Source organism: Monodelphis domestica, chromosome 7, assembly GCF_027887165.1.
Source record: "Monodelphis domestica isolate mMonDom1 chromosome 7, mMonDom1.pri, whole genome shotgun sequence".
Lineage (NCBI taxonomy): Eukaryota > Metazoa > Chordata > Mammalia > Didelphimorphia > Didelphidae > Monodelphis > Monodelphis domestica.
The window spans coordinates 264,654,096-264,680,909 of NC_077233.1; the positions used below are offsets into that span (position 1 = coordinate 264,654,096).

The window sequence follows — 26,814 nt, forward strand, 5'->3', positions numbered from 1 at the left end:
GATTTGTGTTCTCATTTTGCAATATTTACATTTAATTGATTCATTGTATTTTTATATTGTAGTCGTGGGTTTGTTTGGTTTTTTGCTTACTTCACTTTGCATCAGATGGTGTAAATCTTTCCTAGATTCTCTATATTCTTCATATTCATCATTTCTTACCCTATCCATCACATTCATAGAATTTGCAGAATTTGTGTAGCTATACCCCAGTCTATAGGCATCTACTTTGTTTCCTATTCTTTGCAATTCCAATTCTGAAATCCTCATTCTTTAATAATCTTCTCTCTTTCTACCTTTCCTACTCCTACATCTGATCTTTGTTCTCCGTATAACTTTCAGTTCTTTCCACACTACCTCTTCTGGCCTCGCTTGTGGAAACAAAAATGACTATTATACATTCTTACAGTGGTATAAGGCACAGACCTCAAAGGGAGTCTGTTATCCTAATCGTTGTATCCCAAGTGCTTATCAAGGGACTAGTATTTAGTAGATGTTTATGAAACACTGAAACCATGCAGTGAGACAACATGACCAGATGCTCTAACTCTAATTCTCCCTCAGACCTGTGTAGAGGACCCAGTGACCCCCATCATCCTACGCCTCAACTTTTCTCTGGTGGGGCAGCCCATCCCCTTAACTGGAAACCTCCGACCTGTTCTAGCAGCCAATGCGACCCAAGTCTTCACTGAAGCTGTGAGTTGTGGGCTAGTGCTGCTAGGATGTGGGGAAGCAGACCTCAGCCTGGATTAGACCAGGATGCAATATTCCTCTCTCTTGCAGCTGCCTTTTGAGAAGAACTGTGGCAATGATAATGTCTGTCAAGATGATCTCAGCATCACCTTCAGCTTCCTGGGGTAAGTTATTGCTTTTTGTTGTTGTCCAGTCCTTTGAGTTGTTTGCAACTCAAATGATCCCATTTGGGATTTTCTAGGTAAAGGTACTAGAGGGGCTTGCGACTTCCTTCTCTAGCTCATTTTACAGACAAGAAACTGAGGGAAATAGAGATAAATGACTTGGCTAGGGTCATATAGCTAGTGAGTGTTTGTGGCCAGATTTGAATTCAGGAAAGTGAGTCTGTAGTCATTGCTCCATCTAGATAGAGAAAGAGGTGTTATTAGTCTCATTCTTTGTTCTTAAAATCTGTTCCATTTCAAATATTCAGATGCCTTCCAACTTCAGGATCTCTTAAGCGATTCCTCCTCCAAGATCCTGTACTCTGAAATTCTCCCGCTTTGACAATCTCCTCTTTTCCATTTTTCCTACTCCTAAACCTGCTTTTTGTCCTCAACACAAGCTTCAATTCTCCCAGTACTTCCTCTTCTGGGGGAAAAGAATGAGGGCTTTTCACCCTAATCTGGCCTCATATTCTTCCTAATTCAACCTTGAGCCTTGGGTCATCCATTTCAATCTTGCCTTCCCCCTCAATCTCAAAATACTTGCTCCTTTGATCTTTCAACATTCCCGTCTTATTCAGCCATGAATAAGACATACTATGGGAAATTATAAAACTGGGCAGAATAGGTCTATTACACTGATGCTACATGGCTTCAAGTGGAACTCCACTACTTCACAGCAATCATTTTTCTCATCTCTCTATCACATTCCCTACAAGTCATTCTTCCAAACCTTCTCTTCTCCCTTCAACCCCTCAACTATACAGCCTTTCCCCTCAGATTCAGCAGATAAAACTCCTACTTTATAGAGAAAATTGAAGCTAAATGTGGGAATTTATTTTCCTCAATGATGCATCTTTGTTAAAAGGGTTTGTTTATTTTCCCAGTTGTGGGAAGAGAGAAGGGTAAGAAAATAAATGCTTGAGAGCTAAATATTTTAAATTAAAATTTTACACTCGAGATCATGTAGCAAGAAATTCCTCAACTCCCTTCTTTATCTGTCTTGTGATGACTTATAAATGCTACTTTTCTTCTGATCTAAGAAGTGGCCCTCCTCTTTCCCAAGGCTATTACTTTGCTCCAGATGTCACCTTCTCATTCATATATCTCTGTTTGTTTGGAGTTTTTCCTGGGTCTCTGCCTCTCTGTGTTTCTCTGTCTCTCCGCATGTTTATATCTCCCTAAAAAAATATGCCCTTGATCTTAGCACCCACTCAAGCTGTTAATGTGTTTCTCTGCTTCTTTTTAGGAACAAACTTCTTCAGAGGGTTATCCATACTGACCACTTCTTTTTCATTACCACCCACTTACAACCCCTTACAAGTAGGCTTCCATCTTTGCCAGCCTACTGACTCTGCTTTTTTTCCATGGTCACATGATTTATCAATTGTTAAATCCCAGGCAGCTAGGTGGCTCAGTGGATAGAATACCATGCCTGGAGTTGGGAGGACCTGGGATCAAATCTGGAAACTAGCACTTCTGTATCCCTGAAAAAGTCACTTAACTCTAATTGCCTTATCTTACCATTCTGTTTTAGAATCAATACTTCAATTGATTCTAAGAAAGAAAAGGATTTAAATAAATAAATCCAATGGATATTGTGTGTTCTCATATTCCTTAACCTCTCTGGCACATCTGACCAGTTGATCAGGCCCTTCATCTTTTTTTAATTGAAATTTTTTATTTAATTAATTAATTTAGAATATTTTTCATAGTTACATGAGTCATGTTCTTTCCCTCCCCCTCCCCATAGCCGGCATACATGAAAAAAGAATAGTCAGTCATTTTAACCCTTACCTTCCATCTTGGAATCAATACTGTGTATTGGTTCTAAGACCAAAGAGTGGTAAGGGCTGGGCAATGGGGGTCAAGTGACTTTCCCAGGGTCACACAGCTGGGAAGTGTCTGAGGCCAGAGTTGAACCCAGGACCTCCCATCTCTAGGCCTGACTCTCAATCCTCTGATCTACCCAGCTGCCCCCAACCACTGGTATTTATTGAATAGTGTTGGTGTGTTCTTTAAGAAGAATGATTTGACAGCTAAGTGGAAGCCTTAAATACTAAAATAGGGAGAGTCAAGGAGAGCAACTACCAGGCTATTTCAGTAATCCAGATGTCAGAAGCAACTGGGTTGCTCAGTGGACTGAGAGTCAGGCCTAGAGATGGGAGGTCCTGGGTTAAAAAATCTGGCCTCAGACACTTCCCAGCTGTGTGACCCTGGGCAAGTCACTTAACCCCCATTGCCTAACCCTTACTGCTCTTCTGCCTTGGAACCAATATACAGTATTGATTCTAAGATGGAAGGTAAGGGTTTCAATAATAATAATTCAGGGGTGAGGGGATGAGGACTTGCTCCAGGATGGTGATAGTGTCAAAGAAGAGAAGGGGGTGTATTTAAGATATATTAGGAAGGTAAAATCCACAGGCTTTAGCAATATATTGGATATGGTAGGGCAGGGAGGTCAGGGTATAGAACTGAAGATAAGTCTCAGATTGAAGGCCTTGGTGACTGGGAAGATGACACTTTCCTCCTACATTGCACAAAAATGTTTTTGATCAGATGACTAAGTGACAGCTAAAGATAACAGTTCCTCATGGTTACATTCTTTTTTTTTTAATCCCTACTTTCTTTATATATATATATATATTTTTTTTTTATTTGATCATTTCCAAGCATTATTCATTAAAGACATAGATCATTTTCTTTTCCTCCCCCCCACCCCCCATAGCCGACTCGTAAGTCCACTGGGCATTAGATGTTTTCTTGATTTGAACCCATTGCTATGTTGATAATATTTGCATTAGAGTGTTCATTTAGAGTCTCTCCTCTGTCATGTCCCCTCAACAGCTGTAGTCAGGCAGTTGCTTTTCCTCATGGTTACATTCTTATTGGGGGAGAAAATACACATGGAAGAGTAGCAGCACCATGAAGAACATGTAAATAAATATTGTATGGTAGCACTTATACAACCTATATTATATTACCTGCCATCTTGGGAAAGGGAGAGGGTTGAGAGAGAAAGAGAGAATATGGATTGCAAAATGTCAAAAATGCTTATTAAAATTGCATTGATGTGTAAGCTAAAAAAATTAAAAATTAAGAGGAATGGTAGCTACGGAGGGGAACTTTGGTCTAGAAAGCACTTAGGATGCTAAGGAGGGTCACAAATAGATTTCTATGCCCTTCCAGGGACACTAGCAGAGTGGATTTGATCAAGGCTCTAGAACTAGAGAAGAGAAAGGTAGAAGGGAAGACTTGGTAATAAAGCAGTTGGTAAAACTGTCCAGAAGATGGGCAGGGATTAGAGATGAAGCATGAAATAATTGGCTAGATAAGGGAGTCAGTCATTAACCTGGACAGCAGGGGGTCTTGGGTATAAATTCTGGAGATCAAAGAGTTCAAACTTTTAGGATCAGCCTGCCTCAAGGGTCCCCCCTTTCCCCTCTCTGGTCTATCCTCCATTTGGCCCTCAAAGTGGCTTCCCTCCTTAAAAACTCTAATTTATCCTGCATATTCCTCATTTGTACAAAGGTGTTTTTTATGTTGTCTTCCCTAAGTTCTTAAATACTGACCGAAAATCCCTCATTTCCCTTGCAGCCTACAAACGTTGGTGGTGGGAAGCCTCCAAGATATAAATGTATCCGTGACAGTGAAGAACCAAGGGGAAGATTCCTATCGGACCTTAGTCACTTTCTTACATCCCCCAGGACTGTCCTTCCGACGAGCATCAGTGATTCAGGTAACTCAACTGTAAGCCAGAGTCAGACTGGTCCAGTTTTTGCCCTCTCCAGAGATCTCTGCTCTTTGTGGTAGACTCAGTTATCTCAGCTTTCTTTTTCTCCTACAGAGTCAGCCACAGCGTCGTTTCGCCATTCTGCTCTGTGAGTCAGGGACAGCTGAGGGTGAGAGTATAAGAAGTAGCAGATGTAACATTAATCACCCCATCTTTCGGGAAGGAAGTGAGGTCAGCAATTCCACCTTCATCTCTTTCTTCTTCCCTCCTTTTTAGCCCCTTCTCACTTTCTCTCTTCTCTCCCTCCTCAGATCAACTTCAATGTAACATTTGATGTCTTGCCTGTGGCTTCCCTTGGAAACCAAATGGTCTTCAAGGCAAATGTGGTCAGGTGAGATCGATGCCCTCTATTTGGAAAACCCTTTGCCCCTGGATATCCTCAGTCCAATAAACCTTCCCTGTAGCCTCATCTGAATGGACCTCCTTCTCTTCTCTCCAGTGAGAATAATGCATCCACAACCAACAAGACTTCCTTCCAGTTGACGCTACCAGTGAAATATGCCATCCACCCAACGATCAGAAGGTGCTCACTCCCTTTGTTTCATGCCCCTTATGCAGTCGGCCTTCCTACCAGGCTGAGACTGGTCCACAATTGCAGTAGTGTATGGCTGCATGTTCAGAGGTCATAGGCACCGTTATTATTTGATAATCAGGTTGATAATTTTCTCCTTCTCTTTTACTTTTATTGCTCTAGTTGACCATGTCTCTGGATTCTACCTCCTCTAGGAGGTGTAGAGTCAATGTGGTTCAAGGGAATAGCACTGAATTTCCAATGAAAAGGCCTAAAATTAAATGATGGTTCTGCCATTTAACCACTTGGTGCCATTGGGCAAGCCACTTAATTTCTCTGAGGTTATATTTCCTTGTTTCTAAAATGATGGAACTGGACTAGAGACTTAAAGGATCCCTTCCAGTTCTAAATCTCTGATTCTATATTCTCTTTCTTGTCTCTCACCAACCGGTCCATTTATTCTTCTCTAGCATTCAGAGGTATGCTCCATAACTCTCTCTAATGCTGTGTTTTACACTACACACTTCATTCACCTAGTCAGTAAATAAGTATAGATAATTTATTTTGTGTAAGATACTATAGATAAACCGAATGGTAGTTAAGAAATGACCCATGCAGGGCAGCTAGGTGGCTCAGAAGATAAAGTGCCAGGCTTGGAGCCTGGAGGACCTATGTTCAAATTTAATCTCAGTTACTTACTAGCTGTGTGACCCTGGGCAAGTCACTTCACCCCATTTGCCTAGTACTTGCCCTTCTGTCTTAGAGTTGTTACCAAGATAGAAAATAAAAGTTAAGGGGAAAAAAAGAAAAAGAAACAGTCCATGCCTTCAAGGGGCTTAAAATCTAGTAGAACTGCTTCTAATCTTGTACCATGTCCCATCTTTCTTTCCATCAGCCACGAAGGATCTACAAGATTTCTGAACTTCTCAGCCTCAGAAGAGAATAAAATCCATGTTTTGAAGCACAGATACCAGGTAGGGGAATAGTGCAGAAGATCATGACATCTGGGAGAGAGTTGTAACTAGAAATTCAAACACTTGGCCAAATGCAATTGGGCCTACAGAGGTTGTGGGGATTAGAGATGGGGCATAACTTTAAAGGTATAATCACTCCTAGGCATGGTTGATTGAAACTGGAGAAAACCCATTCTGGTCAACTGGAGGATAAAGAACTGGTAGGAACCAGGTTTTTGAAGGGGTTAGATGGAAAATAGAGCCAAAAATCGGTATTGAATTTCTTAGGTGATCTAGAAAGGTATCGATAATGGCAGCAGAAATCTGGACAAGAATGAGTAATTATTAAAGGAGGAATGATGATTATTGAATGAGAGAGGTAGAGAGGGAGTCTAAAGATGGCAGTGGGGAATAAGGAGTATGTCAACTCTTCATCTTGGCCCTATGTGCCAAGAGATTGAGCAACCAGCCTTGGAGATGGTTCCAAGAGATATGATATATTCAAGGGAAAGCCAGGTTTCAGTGAATATCAGAAGACGGAAAGCCTGTGATGCAAAGATATAAGATGAAAGAAACTCTTATAACAGTAAATCATTCCAGAATACAAACTAAAAGAAGGTAGAGGAAGAAAGAACGGAACAGAACAGGAAAAGGGGAGGATCAGGAGTGAACTGATAGGAATTAGAGCCCTTTTCCTCTCCTGACCTTCCCTGAAATTAATCTCACTCCCTTGCCATCTTCTGGGTCTATTCTCCCTCCCCTCTAGCAGAACATTCTGGCAAATAATCAAGGTTCAAGAAACAGAAAAGAGGAAAGAGTTTATCCCTCCAATCCAACCAGATGGTGTTTGGGACGAAGCCCAAACTACCTTACCCTAGTTACAGTTCTGTACCTGTAGTCCTGAAATCTTGGAAATGAGGGAAGAGCTGACTTCCTGGAGGTCATATTATTTGGTTTTAGATAGGAACATGTAGGAGAACATAGGAAGTAAACAATAAAATCCACAACTTCTCTCTACAGGTGAATAACCTAGGTCAACGGTGTATTCCCATTCAAATTGACTTCTGGATCCCAGTTGAGCTGAACAAGATAGACATTTGGAAAAATCCTGAACTCATTCCCTCACAGGTATTCCTTTGCTATCTTTTTGATTCTCCCTCTCTGTTCCCCTACCTTGGATTTTATAGTATCTCTTAGACCTTTCTTGGATGCAATTCTGGACTCCCTTTCAAAGCTAATTCAAGATTTCCCATTTTAATCTCATCCCTAATAGTCTCTCTCTTTCCTTAGAATCTCTCATGTACTTCAGAGAGAAGAGATCCCAGTCAGTCTGACTTCCAGGAACAGCTTCGTAAAACTTCGGTAGTGGTAAGAATAGACCTAAACTCTAGGAGCAACTGCATGTCTGGAGCTAGAGAAGACTTGCTTTTAAATTCAGATGTTTTTACACCATGTAAGAACCATTCCCTGACTTAGTTAGCCAAATACTACTGCCACTTGTATGACCTTAGGTGAGTCACTTAACCCCAGCCTCAGTTTCCTCATCTATGAGACAAATGAGACAATAACTGTAAAGCACTTTGCAAATATTAAAGTTCTACAAAAATGTTAGCTGCTATTATTATATAGAGTACCACATTGTATTTTCTGATCTGTCACTCTTCCTTATCACTCCTTTCTTATTTAAAAAAAAATCTTACTTTCTGTCTGAATCAATACTAAGTATCATTTCCAAAGCAGAAGAGCAGTAAGGGCTAGGCACTGGAGGTTGAGTGACTTGCACAGGGTCACATGGCTAAGAAAAGTCTGAGACTTCATTTGAACCCAGGACCTCCCATCTCCAGGACTAGCTTTCTATTCCCTAAGCCACCTACCTGGCCCATATCGCCTCTTTCTCCTAGAATTGTTCCATTGCTGTCTGCCTGAAATTTCGCTGTAATATCTCCTCCTTTAAAGTTCAAGAAGAATTGATCTTCAATATCAAAGGTAACCTGAGCTTTGGCTGGATCAAGCAGGTATGTAGACATATGACAAGAGGCTCCCATCTCAAATCAGCTGTTCTGCCCATACAAAATTAGATACATTCTGTATTCTTAGTCTGATCTCATTGTTCTAATTTTTCCCCCATCTTACTTCCCCCCCCCCCCCTCCACAGACAAAGCGTAATGACCTGTTGGTTACCAGCTTGGCTGAAATAATTTTTGATGAGTCCAGGTTTGACTTACTTCCAGGACAGGAGATTTTTGCAAGAGCCCAGGTAATCTGTCTCTATGAGAACTCTCTATTCACATATGAGATCAGAGGATCATAGACTTAGAGCTAGAAAGGGTCTCGGAGGCCATCTAATGCAGCCTCCTCTTTTAACAGATGAACCAGAGAAGTTAAATGACTTGCCCAATGTCATCCAAGTAAGAGCCAGAATTTGAAGTCAGGTCCTCTAATCCCAAATCTACCACCCTATATAACAGAGTATAAATATTCCAAGACAGGAATAGAACTTGGGTTTGGAAAGTCTTATCTAAAGAGCAAAGCTTCCAGACGGCATCATGTACTAATTTGGACCTTTTGGTTTTTTAGGAGTCCAAAATAGAGGGGCTTCATGTTGGGTTAGTAGCTTAGATTCAAGGGGAATAAGGTTCTTATATGAGAACCCAAAATCTAGACAGAGAATCCTCCGAAGATCATATTAGAACAAATCTGGGAGAAAGTGGTAAAAATAGTTAATAGAATTTTTTTTGTTCATTGACATTTCTTTTCCCTCTATATAATACCTCTTGCCAACTGACATCCAGACAGAGACCAAAGTTGAAAGATATGAAGTTCATTCTCCTGTTCCCCTCCTTGTGGGCAGCAGTATTGGGGGGTTGGTGGTCTTGGCACTCATCACAGCCGGATTATACAAGGTAATATCCCTTATTCTACATTCCCTCATCCCTAATGGTCTTCTCAAATTTAAAGATTTTTCTCCCTTTGTAATATATTTCTTCCTTTAAAAATTTTTTATTGATTTGGTTTTGAACAGATCATACAAAACCGCTGCATATTCATCATAGAATACATCATAATGATTAACCCCTTCACAAAAAATAGTTTTAACTTTAGAGGGTAACCCCTAACTCTTACAAGCTATTCTGTTAGTACGCATCAGCTTCAAATCATAGTTCACAGACTCTACTAAAACACTTTTTTAATCAACCAGAGGACACAATGTATTTAAATCAAAGACCATTAATTAAAGATCACAGTAAGAAAGTAGCAATAAAACATTTTCCTTATAAACTTGAGGCATACTCTCACAAATAGGTATACCATCACTGGGGGCCATGGAAGGGGTATGTGGATGAGGTGTAGAAACACAGGGCACATTGGTAGAGAGACATGCATGAAGAAAATATATATGGCATAGAAATGTATATGGAAAGGCAACCCACATTCCAGATGCAACAAGACCTACCATGATTTCTGTTGATGTTATTTTGCTCTTCCTCCTGGACTTGCTCTTCATGCCCTCCCCCCTTGCCCCGCATGAAATTTCTGCCCAATGTTGCTTTCTCCAGGATTCAAAGAGTTTCTTCTGGTTGCTGCCAAGTATGGCTTCAAGGACAGAGAGAAGTTCCAAAAAGGTCTATTCTCTCCCCAACTTCCCTTGCCCATCCCTGTCTAAAACTAGATGCTGTCATATATTATTTTTCCTTTTGACTTCTTTTTTTTCAAAGCTACTTCCTTTATCCTGAATTTGGTTTGTAATTGGTTGTAAAGTTTTGTATGGTTGCTATACTTAGTCTATGCCAAGAAAAATAAAGGAAGCCAGGAGTGAGCTGGAAACATATACTATTTAAATTAGGACTATGCCTGAGCAGTTTTTTGCCCTTAGACTAAAAACAATCCAATTTTTGTGATAGTATGGTTGACAAAAACTGTGGTGTCCAATTACAGAGAAGACCGGAGCAGGGAAGAAAGGGAAAGTCTATGAGAAAGTCATACCCTGAACTGGTCCCAAGAGAGGAGATAGGTATGACCTGGAAATATTCAGCTCCAAACCCTTTTAGAAAAGAGCAGGGAGTAGAAAGAAACAATGACCAATTGACAAAGATTGCCACCTACAGCCATAATGGTGAACCTATGGCACACATGCCACAAAGGACACACAGAGCCCTCTCTGTGGGCATGTGAATCATTGTCCACCAGAATTCATCACTAGAAAGACAGAGAGATTCGGGGAGCTTCTCCCTTTCCCCTCTCAGCTGTGCTGAGGACATTCCTTACTTTACTTACTTCTCTACCCAAGAGGCCAATGGAAGCCCTTCCTCCCCTGTCTGGGGTAAAGGTGGGGGGTATGTGTGGGAGGGGGAGGAATGGCACATGATCTCTAAAAGGTTATTCATCACTGGCCTTGAGCAACACCTACAAGTTACTGTTACATGGGTTGCCATGACAATATTTAGTCATCAAGTGCCCACACTCTTGTTGATGAGTTTCTCTGTATTGAGCTAGACTAATTCTCAGAAAGCACAATTAGTCCGGGGTTATGACCATTCCCTAAGCTTTTCAAACATTGTAGAATCTACCAGAGTTGGCACTAGGTTGATAGTTTTTAAGTACCCAGGATGACTTCCTTACTGTAATGAAGCATCTTAGGGAGACTTAATGGATGTAAGTCTATTTATCCCTTTGGATAACTGTATCTATTCAGATAGATTATTAGATACATAGAATCTATTTTGGGATAAGATGTTGCTTTGGAATTAATTTGTTATTGGGTTTTGTTTTCTAATCCATCCTGAAATTTGCTTCCTTCTTATTGGTGAATTGAGGCTATTAACATCCAAAGTTGTAATTGTTAAGTTTGGTTTTTCCTCCATTCAATTCTATTGCATGACTTCCTCCTTTTTTTTAATTAGTTCAAAATGCCATACTATTTGTTTGGTTCTTAATATTCGAACCTTACTCAATCTCCTGGCCACACCAAACAGAGATAAAATCTCTCTTGTTTCTAAAGAATCTATTATCATTCACTAACCACTTCTCCTAAAAATACCAAAGACAGGCCCTAGGGTTCAGGCCCTAGGCCTGAGAGAATTTTGTTTATTTTTGGTTCTCTTTCTTCAAACAACCTAGATGAAAATGTGGGAAAGGGACTGGTATTTTTTCCTCTATCCCCTTCCTCATCTTGCTTAACTTTGCTTTATGGTCCTTGATTTCAAGAAAAAAAGTTTTTTTCACTTCTCTTCAAACCACCTTCCATTCAATCCTCCAGATGACTTTTATCAAGGGATCTTTCCCTTAAATTCCTAGCTTTTGTTTCTTCAGTGACCCTTATAGTAGCATCATAAGATCATACCAATATAATAGCTGTGATTTCAAAACAGCAAAAGCCCTATTTTAAAAGAGAAAATTCAGAAATGGTATTTATATCATGTGAGTCACTGCAAAGATTGCTTTTGTTAGTAAACAACACCCAGTATACTTCAGTACACATTCAAAAGATAAATATGTTAATAATTCAATTTTAAATATTTTCATCCTATATTAAATTCAAGGATGGATTGTCTTTAAAAACAAAAAGAACATTTTTGGTCCCCAGGAACTCAGGTTAAATAATAAAGCTCTGTCAATAGGTATAAAATATGTAGGAGGATCTAAATTGATTCATTGCTTGAAGAGACCTAATTACAAGAAGGTTCATTTGTATATGACTCAAAACTGAAAGAAATTATTCCACAAGCACTGAATGATCAATTTCCACATAGACAAGCTTCCTCTCTTTCTTTACTATTGCTACTACGTTTTTAAGGTATGTATAAAAACAACTCCCACAACATTTGCAACATACAAATGATACATATATGAAATATGTAAAATACCAGATCCTTAGCTTGACGACAAGTTCCTATATGACTCAGGGAAAACATAAAAAAAGAAGAAACAAAAGATGCTTCCCTTTTTATTCCACAAAAGTAAATGAAAACAGCCAAAACATTTCCTGGTATATTCAATTAACAAAGGTTATTCCTTATTCCCTATTTGCATTCAATTGTATATTGCCTTGTTTAAATTTCATCTACTTGGTTATTTCATATGTCAAAGGCTTTGCCTAGATCTGGATGGATTAATAAAGATGAAAAAATTTCTTACTTTAATGAAGAACCATCTTCTTTCTGTGATGGATTACATTCAAGTTTCGTAGATCCAATTTTGGGACACAGGCCAATTTCCTTTGCTTTTCAACATATTATATTTCAATCTATTATTTCATTTTTTGTCCTCGCTGATTTGTTTTGTTTCACTTAAATTAATGCTTTTTGACGTATAACTTGCTTCCTTTTGGATACTCGTAATACTTATTTCCCTGAATGTGAAGCTCTGAGTGTAAAGAACTTGGCAAATGCACTTCTGGAGAGAGGAAAATTTAAGATTTTTTTTTTTGGACAGCATTCTAAGGACCCTATAAATTTCCTTCTGCCCTCTATTTACAATAATTCTTGGTAATTATCTTGCATTAACTCCTAGATTGATTATTCTAATGGACTTTTTGTTTCTTCTGGCTTGTGAAGATCTGAGCTCTTCTAGTTATGGCATTTTTTTAAATTGACTATTCTTCTCTCTCTTCCTTTTTTTTTTCCCCTGAGTCATTTCTATCATAGTATATTAATATTTCACTAAGATTTTCTACTGAGGTTTTTACTTTCTCAATTCTCCTTCAACTTCTTGAACTATTCCCTCAATGAGTTTCAATCATAGATATATACTATATATATAGTATTATATTACACATAAACTATGCTCATAAAGAATATACCTGCTTTCTTCAAAAAGTATAGTTGTTTTTGTCACCACTTTTTCTTTCATTCTGAAGATTTATCTATCCTTCCTTTCCAGTTCTTTGTAGGATATATTTATTGTTATGGGATCCTTTTGTGCTTACTAATTTCTTTGTCTATTCTGTTAGTTTTCCAGCGAGGTTTTTGTTGTTTTTGTTTTCATTTTCCTTTTTTTCCCCCTCATTGCTATTCTTACATTTTATTTGGGTCGTTTGTCATAGCTTTATGTTAATATACAAAGGCTTAATTTAGTTACAGCCACTTTATCATCTAACATAGCTTTTTCTTCTCTTTTCATTGTTCTTTTACCTCATCTCTCTCATCTCCTCCTGCTTTTCTTACTCCTTATTGGGTGTTTTCCTTCCTATTTCCCCAAGTTTTACCTCCATCCTTGCCTTCTTTTTCCTTGTCCCTACTTCTTCTCGCATTTCCACCTCTTTAGGTTCATGATTTTCTCTTTCCTGGTGGCCTCCCCTTCAGAGTTCCCATTTCCCCGACTTATTCTCGATATACAAAAAATGAGAAAGAGGGAAATGATCCTGGGTCACTAACTCACCATCTCTCCATCCCCACAGCTTGGATTCTTCAAACGTCAATACAAAGAAATGATGACTAGCCCTGGGGAAAATGCACCTGCCACAGCCCCTCCAGAATAAGAGCTCCTTTCACCTCCAACTCTTTGGAAGAAGACCAATAAATAGCCTTTTGTCAAACCTACACCCCAATTCTCCCCTTGCCCAGGGGCCAATCCACTTATTTCCTGCCGAAGAGGGAAATGAAGGCTGGTTTGTTTTTCTTGTGTTTGTTCTCTTGAGGGGTGGAAAACCTGGATTGGTGCCTGCAGGTCATTGAATGAATGAATATGCGAAATGGCTCTATGAAATGAACTGCTTGGTTTCTCTGCTATGTGCGCCCACTTACATTGGTGGCTAACTCCCTTGAGCAGAGGGGGCCCAACTGGCAAAGCCCCTGTGGCCAGATAAGAATCGATCGTGGTTCATGCGTGTGCATAAAACCTGAAAGAGCAGATTACTGCCTGGCCTTTCCCTTGAGTGTGTCCCTCTTGGGATATGGGACAGGGCAAGGCAAGGGAGTGTAAGGAAGGCATCAGCTCGCCGTTCTAGCTGGAAATTCAAAGAAGCGAGACTTTGTTTCTTTCCCCACGTGAGTGTATTCCCACCGGAAGCCAAGAACGCAGTCCCACACAAGAGGCAATATGAGACCAGAGTGGGGTGCTTCAGCCAGTTTTATTAGGCGCAGTAAAGGCAACGCCAAGAATGAGTAGGGGAAGGCAGAGGTTTTTATGGGTTTGGGGAAAGACGGGCTTGTCTCATTGACTGTCTCTGGCCAGGGGGCAGCTGGTTCTCAAGACAGTATAGTTCTTAGCATGGCGCAGACATGTGTAGTTCAAACTACCCATCCATCCTGAATCTGTTGGGTCAAGGTGTAAGAAGTTACAGTGACCTCCTGCTTGGCGCAATGGCTGCTTTGTTCCGAAGTTCCGGCTGGTTTGGGGGAGCGGGAGCTCATCGTTTCCGTTGGGGAAGGGGGAAAAGGGGACTCGGGTCTGTCAAAAGCTGTGGATGGAATGGTTAAGATAAGAGTGGCAAAGCTGGTGAGCTAGGACGGATATCAGCCATGTATGGACTGTTTAGGGGGGAAGAGTTGTTTGGCACCCACTGCAGGGATGTACTAAATAAATGCTTAGCAGGAAGGAAGGCGTGTACCTAGAACCTACCGTATTAGAAAGGTTGGAAGATTTCCTGGGGAAAGAGTAGTTCCCTGTTTCTAAAGTGTATGGTTCTCCGCCCGGGACTTTTATGTATGATTGAGGGGAATGGGATGGGGGCAGGGAGAAAAGGTCCAAGAGAGTAAATTACTTAAAACACTCTATTCTATTCAAAATAAATGTCCGCCTCTCCAAGCTCCAGAATTGCAGATGGCAACATGGCTAAATGTACCAAGAAGAGGGAACATATTTATATAGTGTATCCCTCAGAAAAAGGGGGAAGAAACTGAAATTAGCCAAATAGACCAAAATGAAGAGACGAGCTGGGGGGGTCTGATATTGTGGATCTTGTATGAAACTAGTACCTGGTGATGCATGGACCTCCAATACCAACTCTGCAGTCACACACAATTCTGCCATCAGAAGACTGAAAGAATTGAAAGATTAGTAAAACCTTTTTATCAAGTCTGTAGCCTACAGACCAACAATAAGGAGCTACTTTAGGTAATTAAAAAAAAAAAAGTAAAGTCAAGATGATAAGATCTGATGCATTTATCAAATAAGATTGCATCTCTGTGGTTTATTACATATGAACAAGGTCCAGATATCTCCTTGAATCAATCAAAGCATTTCAGTTAGGTGGCAGAACAGTTAGCCTGTTAGGGTAAGAAACTGGACTATATCCTCAGGACTCTGCCTACAAAAGGAAGAGTAAGTTTAGGACCTGAGAAATTTCAAAGGTGTGGCAACAGAAAAGAAAGAGTAAGGGCATCAGGAGCTGAGCCAGAAAGAAGAGAACACAGAGAGGATCAGTGAAAAAGAAAGAGAAACTAGAACTGAGCAGAAAAGAGAGGGAGGGGATGGCCAGTGGCCCTCAGGGTATCTCAGAACAAAGAACTCTTGCTGAAGCCATCTGTTGTACACAGTTCCACCAGAATGGATGAAAGTTCTAAAAAAAGTTCCACTCTTTCCCCAACTTTCCTGCTGGGTATTGTCAACGTGGAAATCTAGAGATCCCCAGTTTATTTGGTTGGGAGGTAGAGACCCCAGGTTTTGACCTTGCCACAGGAGAGTTTTCCCCTGAGGGAAGGTCCCACTTTGCCAGACAATAGACATCCACTTCAGCTTTGGTCAAAACCTGGGGTCTCTACCTCCCTACCAAATAAACTAGGGATCTCTAGATTTCCACATTGACAGTATCTACTATTCATACACATGGTAATACACTCTGCTACTTCTTCACCCAAATGTTTACAGTAATCTGAAATTTTCCTCGATCACAAAGAGACCAGAAGTTAATGAGAAATAAATATGAGTATAAATTAAGGCAGAGAGTCAAATCTCTGCCCAAATATTATGAATTTTCCTAGCTGGTGGCTCATTGTGATTGTATTGGTATTACTAACTTTTTGTTATTATAAAATTCCTAAAGCAACAGAGGAAGGAACCACAAGGATCTCAAAGGCCATTATACTGCCTCAAGGCTTTAAATGAGCTAATTATTCTAATATAATGTTGTACTAAAATAGCTAATTCCTTCTATTCTCTCTCTCTCTCTCCCTCCCTCCCTCCCCTTTCCCTTAACCCTGTCCTTTCTTTCAAATAAGTTGTTCAAAATCATTCCTTTCCCCCAAACCTCATAGTTTAAGTAATATTCTTTTGTGGCAGCCTTTTCTAAGTTTTCTTTTACTTTGATATAATTACTCTGATTTCTGTTATATTTAGAAATGTTACTCCATTTTACTTTCCCCATCTTCTGTATTAATTATAGGTTGGGTTTTGGTGAAACCTTTTTCTACCATGTTTTACTTTTATACAAATCAAGCCATGTAGGAAAACACGTCATGAGGTTTCTTCTGTATCCTGAATCATGAGCCCAGTCCTATCCTTTGCCCTTACCATGATCTCTCACTGCTCTTAAGGCCAACACTGATTCTATATCATTCCAGATCAACCTGATTTTTGTTTGCTTACCCTAAATGACATAAGACTTGTTCAGAGAAAAGGATCTCTTATTGTATCTTTCTCCCTCATCCAGACAAAAAGTGTTTTAGGGTCCCTGTCACTCAGTGACACAGATCACCCTCTTGACAATGTTCTTTCATTTTTCTTTCTAGAGTAAGGTCTGCCTTAATAGGCCTCTGCCTTAATCTGTCCTCTTTAGAGCCTGTATTTTGCTTTCAAATAGCCCCCTATTTTTGTTGAGAGCTGCCAGAGAAAAGGTCATGTTCATCAGGAAGAATTGTACAAGAGAGGAACTCCCCTGCGCTGCCACTAATGTGGGAGAAGAAATATCTGGGACCCCTCAAGCTTTTTATGGTGCAAAATGACTGAATGCTGCTAGGATGAAGAGAAGTAAGGAAAAGGCTGAGCCTAGGAAGGTGCTGGGTGTGTAGGGGCAGAGGTGGAGTTCATGTGTCCCTTGAGGTAGACATGGGAGGAGGGATATCTTTCCCATTATTTGACCTGAGTCAAGGTCCTGATCATCTCCACCTAATTATGATTGGAGTACACACCTCACAGAGTTATTATGAGGCTCAAAAGAGGCAATGTAGGATCTAGCATGATCTTAACATATAAATGAGAGATTTAAATGGTTAGGGGAGAGACTTAAAACATATTTTGCTATAGTGATATAAAAGATTTTTAAAATTTAAACCAATAAATAGTAAACATTGTGTGACCTCATTTTCTCTACACCTCCCAGGCAATTGTGTGATTGAGATTTGATCTGATGAAGAAAATGATCTGCCTTTTCCTTTCTTAGGTTTTCATGAAGAGTACCATTGTTTTGGCTTTTATTCTTCATCAGTTCTATAATTTTTGTCTTTGTTTATTATTCCTTCTCTTATTTTCTTTTCTTTTTCATTTTTAGAGGTAATTTTATTTATTTATTTTTTATTCAAAGATATTTCATTTTCCCAATTACACATAATAATAATTTTCAACATATATTTTCCAAAATTATAAGATCTAAACCATCTCTCTCCCTCGGTTCCTTCCCCCCACTCAGAGATGGCAAGCAATTTTATCTGGGCCATATATGTTATCATGCAAAACACACTTCCATTTTGGTCATTGTTGTAAGAGCACACTCATATATATAACCAAAACCCCAAAATAAAATCATAAATACACTGATTTGAAAGATCATATGCTTTGATCCACATCCTTCCAACTCAACAGTTCTTTCTCTGGAAGTGGATAGCATTCCCTGTCATAAGTCCTTCAGAATTGTCCTCAATCACTCTACTGCTGAGAGTAGCCAAGCTTTCACAGTTGATCATACTACAATATTGTTGATGCTGTGTACAATGTTCTCCCAATTCTGCTTATTTCACTCTGGAACAGTTTATGTATATATTTCCAGCTTTTTTGGAAATCATCTTGCTTATCATATCTTATAGCACAATAGTATTCCAACCCCAGCAGATGCCACAATTTTTTCAGCCACTTCTGAATTGATGTATAACCCCTCGATTTCTACTTCTTTGCCCCTACAAAAAGAGCTGCTATTAATATTCTGGTACAAGTAAGTCCCTTCTCCTATTTTATGATCTCTTTGGGATTCAGACCCAGTAGAGGTATTACACAATCAAAGAGTATGCTCAGTTTTATGGCCTTTTGGGCATAGTTCCAAATTGCCTTCCAGAATAGTAGGATCAGCTCATAATTCCACCAACAATGCATTAGTGTCCTAATTTTGCCATATTTCCTCCAACATTTATCATTTTCCTTTCCTGCCATATTGGTCAATCTGATAGGTGTGAAATGATACCTCAGTTGTTTTCATTTGTATTTTTCTACTCAAGAGTGATTTAAACATTTTTCACATGATTATTGATAACTTTATTTCTTCATCTGAAAATTACTTGCCCACATCCTTTGACCATTTTTCAGTTGGGCAATGCATGCTCATCATTATCATAAATATCATAAATATTTTACAGAGATAAAAAGTAGGTATATAGAACAATAGTTGTTGACTCAATTCAGTTCAACAAACATTTATTAATATGTGAGGCACTACATGGATTGGGGAAATAGCTAAACAAATTGTGGTACAAGCATGTGATGAAATGGTACGGTGCTGAAACTACACAGGAACATGGAAAACTTTATACCATCTGATAAAGAGTAATCAAAGACAAGAAAGCAATATATGACATGACTAAAACAATGTAAATAGAAAGAACAACCACAAAACAAAAGGGAATGTTGCAAAATGGCAAAAAACAAATACGGTTCCCCAAAAAAGAACTATAAAAAGATGTCCTCCACTTTACTTCTCTGCAGAGTTGGGAAATCCAAGGTTGTGGTACATTTGCATATATATTTAAACTTTTTAGATGTATCAATCAGTTTTGTTGACATGTCTGTCTCTTCTTCCTCTTTTTTCCCCCCTTAAAATATATGATTAGCTATATGAAGTAGCTTTCTGGGAGCACGGAAGGATACTAGAATAAATTTCTGATTAAAAGAACCAAAAGGTCCATAAAAATTTATCTCAAAAAATCTGAGACATTCTACTGGGCAGTAGGAATACAAACACAGAAAGAGTTTACATTTTGCTGAGATGTTATAACATAGAGAGACAGTTTTCACTTTACGTAAATTTACATCTTGTAAAGTTGACTTTACATAAAGATTTTGGAAAGAAATCTATATTTCCCCCTAAAATATGTTAAATAGTACTGTGCTCTCTTGCTTTCCACTCCTGCCCCTCTGCTTGGCAGTGTGCAGCCTCCCACTTTGCCCCACACTCCCCACACACACTCCCCCCCAAAAAAACCTTTGAAAAACCCTCCAAGTGGCATGGAGAAATCACCTTTGCCTTTGGCTGCAGGATTTTGGGACTTGGCTTGAGACCTCCAGTTCAAGGACCCCCACTCTGGCCAACTCACCCACTAGTCTGTCTTCTCTCCATCCTTGCTAAAGTTGCCTGCATCTGTCCTCACCCCATGTGTCACCCATCCTCCCTACTCTCCACACGTCTGCCCCACCACCGCCCACTGTTCTTCCTCTCACTGGCCAGTTGCCCACATGATTACTCTCTCACCACCAGCCCCCTCCAGGTTACTCCTCGTTTTGTTTTGCTTTTGCTTCTCTGTCTCCAGCCATGTGCAGGTTCTCCTTCCTGCCTCCCTCCCTTTCTTCCTCATGTTACAGAAAAAATCATTTTATGTAGAAATCTGCAGAATGGCCCACTTACTAAAGCCAGAACTGTCTGCATACCGATAAGTAAATTGGGGAAGGAGAGAGCACAGCAACTGGGAGGATTCTAGGGGCGAATTAGGAAGACCTTCATGCAGGAGGCAGGTACCAGAGCTGAGGCTTGAAGGAAGCTGGGAATTCTGAGGCCTTGAAGGTGAGGAAGTACATACCAAGCATGAGGATGGCAAGAAATCGAAGACACAATTTCAAATTCCGAGAACATCTGGAAAGCCAGTTTGGTTGCAAGGCAGGATGATGAGGGGAGTGAGATGACATGTTTGAGGAATTAGGTAGAAGAGAGAGGGTAGAGGGCTCCAAATGCCCAACAGAGAAGTTCACATTTTATTCTAAAACCAGAAGGATCTTCTCTCTTTTCCTCATACACAACACTCCATCTTCCCCTGGCATCCTTTCCACCAGTTATCCTCAGTGCCTGGGATATACTCCCAAGTATATCCTGTTCTTGTTCAATCACTTAGCCATGTCCAACCCTTCCTGACCTCATTTGGGATTTTCTTGGCAAAGATACTGGAGTGATTTGTCATTTCCTTCTCTGGCTCATTTTACAGATGGGGAAACTGAGGCAAATAGGAATAAGTGATTTACCCAGAGTCATATAGTAAATGTTTGAGGCCAGATTTGAATTCAGGAATCAATCTATCTGATTCTAAATCTAATACTCCATCCACTATGCCACCTTGCTGCCCTTATGCACCCTCAAATTAACTTCCAATTCATAGCATCCCTCTCATTTCTAGACATGGCTCAAACCTCACCTTTCCTGATGCCCATCCCTATGCCTATCCTCTAGTGTCCTTCTACCTTTGTAAACTTGCTTTTGACGGCCCCTTTTTGCAGTCTAGCAAATTTGCAGGTTATTAGATCTATGTGAGGTATAAGAATGAAACTTTTCTTATATGATCTAATCCCTAAGGCTCAAGTAGTTCATTTGCATGTTAAAAACCAACTGAAAATAGAAACTTACCCCAAGGGGAGGACTTCTTGTTTTCTTCATAGAAAGTAATCTAGGGTAGAGTGAGGGTTAGAAACTCATTTAGGGTTAGGGTTTGGCTTAATATAGAGCCAAACAGAGTAGGTACAAAATCAGTCAATAGTTCAACAAATATTTAGGAAACAACTACTAAAGCTGGTGAAACAAATACAAAGGAAAACAAAGTGATAGTGTCTGCCCTCAAGCAGTTTACAATCTAAGTAAATGTTTGTTGATGGCTCCATGTTAATTTATTGGGCCTTTGGTCTTGGACAAGTATGCAGAACAATAGTGTTTTGGGGCTGATGATATGAATTCTGGGTCCCTAGCAAGAATCCCCACACAACTGAGAGACACAAAGGCTGAGAACATACCCATACAGAGCCCAGGGACGGGAATCCCAGCCTGCACACTTACAACCCAAGGGCAGGTAGGCAAAATCCAAGAAATACACAACCTGGCTCCAGGACAAAATCTCCACCCTTCCAGGAGGTACAGGGCAGGTGCTTTGCACTCTACTCAAAAAACTAGTCTCTGGGGGCCAACTGAACTGACACCCCACTTGAAAAGAGCCCAACCCTGGTCCTAGCTAAAATGTAGTGTGTTGAAACAGGAAACAACTGCCTCTAACACCCCGACACCCCACCCCCCCAGCAGGCACCACCCCATAGCAACCATATGTTAAGTTTTACCTGTCCCCCCAGTAGCCCTGAGAACAGGACTTTGGATTGCTTTTTCTCCCAAGTCCCTTAATATTTATTCTTGTTGATTAAGACAATTACAGCAAAGTCTACACAAATGCATGATTTCCATGACTTACTTCTAAAAGGTCTATTTTAATGCATGAGTTCTCCACAACAAATGGAATCTCCTGGAAGAATTGTTTTCTGTAATGGAAATAAGGAAATATGTGCTGTTGTTTTCAACCTCTCTGATTAATGGAGACCTACTATAATGAACACAATGGGATCAGCCCTAGGAGGCACTCTGGCTAAGAAGCCACTGGACAATAATTTGCCCTTAGCCCCGGGGGTTAACAATTCAAATTCTTCCTCCCCACTCAAAAGACCTGAGCTAATTATTTTAACATTTTATTATACTTAAATAACTTTTCATTCCTTCTTTTCTTTTCTCTGTCACACCCCCTTACTGTATTCCTTTCTCCAAATATGCAAGTTGTTCAAAATTGTCCCTTTCTCCTTTCCCAATCTCATCTTTTAAGTAACAGTATTTTGTAGCACTCTTTTCTAAGAAGTTTTCTTTTACTTTGTTATCCTTCAGGTTTTTGATTCTTTCTAGTTTATTCTAAAATATATTCTCCCATTCATGGGCTAACCTATATTTGTTCTTTATTCTTTTTTGTTCTAGATTTTCTCTATTTCCCTTATAAAAAGTAAGGCTTCTAGGGATAACACTTTCCCCTCTTCCTTTACTTGATTTCTCTTATTAATAATTGTAATTATTACAAGCTTCAGAGCCAGCTTGACTTCTTGAGTTCAAAAAACTGCTACATCTGAACTTGAATCCTGGACCCACTTTCCTTTGCTACCACTAACATTTCCAGATTCCCAACATCCATTTCTTTCTTTCCTTTCTTTCCCATTTCTCCAGATTCCCTAGAAGGTCCAGGTATGTTTCTTTCTTTTTTTTTTTTTGAAAATTTTATTTAATTAGTCAATTTCAAATATTTTCCTTAGTTACAAGAATCATGTTCTTTCCCTCCCCTCTCCCCACCCCCTCCTGTAGCCGATGTGCAATTCCACTGGGTATTACGTGTGTCCTTGATCAGAACCTATTTCCATGCTGTTGATGTTTGCATTAGGGTGTTCATTTAGGATCTACATCCCCAATCATATCCCCTCAACCCATGTATTCAAGCAGTTGGTTTTTCTTCTGTGTTTCTACTCCCACAGCTTGTCCTCTGCTTGTGGATAGTGTTTTTTCTCATAGATCCCTGCAGATTGTTCAGGATCACTGCACTGACACTAATGGAGATGTCATTGCATTTGATTGTACCACAGAGTATCTGTCTCTGTGTACAATGTTCTCCTGGTTCTGCTCCTTTCGCTCTGCATCACTTCCTGGAGGTTGTTCCAGTCTCCATGGAATTCCTCCACTTTATTATTCCTTTTTGCACAATAGTATTCCATCACCAACATATACCACAATGTGTTCAGCCATTCCCCAATTGATGGGCATCCCCTTATTTTCCAATTTTTGGCCACCACAAAGAATGCAGCTATGAATATTCTTGTACAAGTGTTTTTCCTTATTATCTCTTTGGGGTACAAACCCAGCAGTGATATGGCTGGGTCAAAGGGCAGACAGTCTTTTATCGCCCTTTGGACATAGTTCCAAATTGTCCTCTAGTATGGTTGGATCAATTTACAACTCCATCAGCAATGCATTAATGTCCTAATTTTGCTCCAAGTAGGTTTCTTATTGCTTGTTTTGAATAACAAAAAGCATCTACAAATTCAGGAATAATAGTGTTAGGTAAACAAGCGTGCATATAATTTTTTTTCTTTAGTCCAATCAGAAGATTTTCAACTTTTAAATTAACTCATAGGGAAAAAAAAAACATGTATTCTTTCTAGGTCTAACCTAACTATTCTGATTCCCTGTTGGCCCAGAGTGTGAGTTTTAGTAAGTGGCTTAATCATGGTCTGACTCAATTTCCTCATCTATAAAAAATGGGGATACTAATAGCACCTACCTTCGAGGTTTATTGTGAGGATAAAATAGTTATTTGTAAAGTATTTTGTCAACCTTAAAGCACTATATAGAACAGCTAGGTAGCACAGTGGGTAGAGAGGCAAGCCTAGATATGGGAGGTCCTGGGTCCAAATCTGACTTCAGACATGTCCTAGTTGTGTGACCTTGAGCAAGTTACTTAACCCCAAACACCTAGAACTGGTATATATGTCTACCAATTCTAAGACAGAAGATAAAAGGGTTTGTTTTTTTTTAATCATGATATAATGGTAGTCATTTTTGTTCTTATTACTAATAATAATGATTATTAGTGCTATTGCGAATTCCTTTCCTGAGCCCAAAATGATTCTCTTTGGAATGCACACCCATCAAAACCTACCTAGACTCACTGAGCCAAACTATTGATCCATTGTTTAAAAATTAAAACCTTTACCTTCTGTCTTAGAGTCAATTCTATAGATGGGTTCCAAGGCAGGAGAGCCATAAGGGCATTATTAATAAACCCTTTAGCTAACTAGTGGAGAGAAAGCTGAACTTTCGGTCAGGGGTTCTATGTTCGAATCCAGCCTTGTTTGCTCTGCTGTGTAATCATGGGCAGATCATTTAACTTTTCAGAGCCTGGGTTCCCTCATCTGAAAAATGGGGATTAATAATTCCTCTTGTTTTTAAATTATTTTCAATTATTCTGATTCTTCATGACCCCATTTGGAGTTTTCTTGGCAAAAATACTAGAGTGGTTTGCCATTTCCTTCTCCAACTCACGCTCAGGGTTACACACAGCTAGTGTCTAAAGATTAGATTTGATTAGATTTAGGCCCAGCACTCTATCCATGATGCCACTTAGCTGTCCAATAATACCTCTATTAATTTATAGCATTTGTTGTGAAGAAAGCATTTTATAAATCTCAGAATGCTATATAGTATGAAATATTAAACGATGTCATATCATGTCACACATCATATTTTGTTATTTTATATTATTTTGCTCTGCTTACTTTACTTTGCATCAGCTCATGTAAATCTTTCCATGTTTATCTGTATTCATACTATTCTTCATTTCTTTTTTTTTTCATCCTTATCTTTTATCTTAGAATTGATACTAAGTGTTGGCTCCAAGATAGAAGATCAGTAAGGAATAAGCAAATGGAGTTAAGTGACTTGCCTAGGTTCAGGCAAGTAGAAAATATCTGCGATCAGATTCGAACCCAAGTCCTCCTGTCCCCAAAGCCTGGTCCTCTATCCAATGAGCCACCTCACTACCCCTCCATTCACTCTTTCTTACAGCTCAGTAGTATACCATTACAGTAATGTACCATAATTTGCTTGGCTGTTCTCCAATCAATAAACAACTACTTTGTTCCCAATTCTTTGCTATCAAGAAAAATGGAGCCCCTACTTTTTTAAAGGCTTAATCCCAAGTCCAGACCTCGAGATACATTTTCAGATCAGTAACTTGCCTTGGAGACAATTCTGTTCAACTAGACCATGAGTTGTTCAGCTTTCCGTCTTTCCTAGTACCTGCCTACTGCGAGACCTAACATGTTATATGTATTTTGTTGAATGAATGGATACCTCCTTTGCCCTTTGTGCAACCCTAGCCCTAGACTTCCTAGTGGAGTTCTGAGCCCTCCAAAGCTTGGAGGGGAAATGGGCAGTCTTGCATTCTTCACATTTCTCCAAAGAACAGCAACACCAAGGAACCAGTCCTCTAAAGTCTAAACAAGGAACAGGACATGATACCCATAATAGGTGCTTTGATTTAAATATGTGATGAATGAATGGGAAGAACTGGGAAGTGGGGAGGGGTGGGAATTTGACTCTTACCTTCTGTCTTAGAATTGATACTAATGGGGCACCTAAGTGGAACAGTGGATAGAGAGGCAGACCTGGAGATGGGAGGTCCTAGATTCAAATTTGACCTCAGTCACTTTCTATCTGTGTGACCCTGGGCAAGTCACTTAACCCTATTTGCCTCAGCTTCCTCATATGTAAAATGATCTGGAGAAGGAAATGAGAAACTATTTCAGTATATTTGCCAAGAGAACCCCAAATGGGGTCATAGGGAGAGTTGAATACAACTGAAAAACAACTGAACAATAACAAAAATATCAACTACAACTAAGTACCAAAAGTCTACGTTTCTTCTTGCTATGAGGAGAGACCTCTGGCTTCATTTAAATCTTGTGAATCACACCCACCAGAAGAAGGTCTAAGCCAGAAATATCCTTTTTGAAGGTAAGTAATTGATTGGAAGTTCACTCAGCCCCTTAACTAATCTATTTATGTCATTTCTTCTCCGCCTCTATCTCTGAGTCATTAAGAGACTTCCCTTCCTGGCTATTTGGTCTACAAGCCATTTCTCTTCCTCTATTGCTATGTATACTGGTCTTTGTTCCAGTTCCTACTCTGGGATTTCCTTGAAGACTGAAGACATACAACTGTCCTAAACCTTCCACTCATGATGTCTGCTGCCCTTTTCCTGCTAATAGGTGAGTTTGGGACCTTCAGCTTTATTGGTTGCTTGATACAGGTTTCACTTGGAGGGAGGGAAGATTGAGAGTCAATGACCAACTTTGAGAGTGAGAGCTAACATGTGAGATTCTGGAAATGTAGTCCCTATCAGATAAAGTGCAAACTGTGATAACTGAGGCTTAGATATGAAGCTGTTCAAGAAAGTTCAGAGAGAAAAGGTATTCTATGTGGTTGCATTTTAGAGAAGCCTAAAGTAAACAGAATTGAGCTACCTTGATTCAAAGTTAGCCCTTTTCCCTTAAAATGGAAAGAATTAAAAGTGGGTGGAGAGAGAGAAGACTGATGAAAAGAATTAGGGGGTCAGATCAGCCAGAACCCAATGTAATATCATTCTCTGGAACAATGAATGGGCTAGAGATAAAACTAGAACATGTAGAAAGCAGTGAGAAGAGATATAAAGGAACTTTTGAGAATGGGATACAGAAGGCTTAGGAAAGTTAGGACTGAAAGGAAAAGATCCAGCATCAGACTTCTCTTTCTTGCTTCTTCAGCCACCCACACCCACTTTGTCATTCCTTCCTCTCCATCTTTGTTTTCTCATTTCCCTCAGTTCCCCTCAAAACATGAAAAAAGCCACCTTCAAGCCAATCTGTTGCCCCTTCACATCAGGGTTCCATCAATGGGAAAGGCTTACTGTAGAAGATGGGATTTTAGCTTGGACT

General features: G+C 39.6%; 2 protein-coding genes across 2 annotated transcripts in view; both read left to right on the top strand.

Annotated features, from left to right (window-relative positions):
• Positions 1-13,852, top strand: part of LOC100016833 (integrin alpha-M-like) — a 47,622-nt gene extending 33,770 nt beyond the window's left edge. The window contains exons 18-30 of the mRNA XM_001370543.4: positions 562-693; positions 781-854; positions 4,491-4,632; positions 4,741-4,857; positions 4,938-5,017; positions 5,126-5,209; positions 6,093-6,171; positions 7,171-7,278; positions 7,441-7,518; positions 8,052-8,165; positions 8,306-8,407; positions 8,943-9,053; positions 13,547-13,852. Coding sequence (XP_001370580.1) covers positions 562-693; positions 781-854; positions 4,491-4,632; positions 4,741-4,857; positions 4,938-5,017; positions 5,126-5,209; positions 6,093-6,171; positions 7,171-7,278; positions 7,441-7,518; positions 8,052-8,165; positions 8,306-8,407; positions 8,943-9,053; positions 13,547-13,627 — 1,302 coding nt within the window. The 3' untranslated portion in view covers positions 13,628-13,852. The remainder of the gene's footprint in view (positions 1-561; positions 694-780; positions 855-4,490; positions 4,633-4,740; positions 4,858-4,937; positions 5,018-5,125; positions 5,210-6,092; positions 6,172-7,170; positions 7,279-7,440; positions 7,519-8,051; positions 8,166-8,305; positions 8,408-8,942; positions 9,054-13,546) is intronic.
• A 12,110-nt stretch (positions 13,853-25,962) lies between these two features.
• LOC100016794 (integrin alpha-X) overlaps positions 25,963-26,814 on the top strand; it is a 36,672-nt gene continuing 35,820 nt past the window's right edge. The window contains exon 1 of the mRNA XM_007497978.3: positions 25,963-26,109. Coding sequence (XP_007498040.2) covers positions 26,079-26,109 — 31 coding nt within the window. The 5' untranslated portion in view covers positions 25,963-26,078. The remainder of the gene's footprint in view (positions 26,110-26,814) is intronic.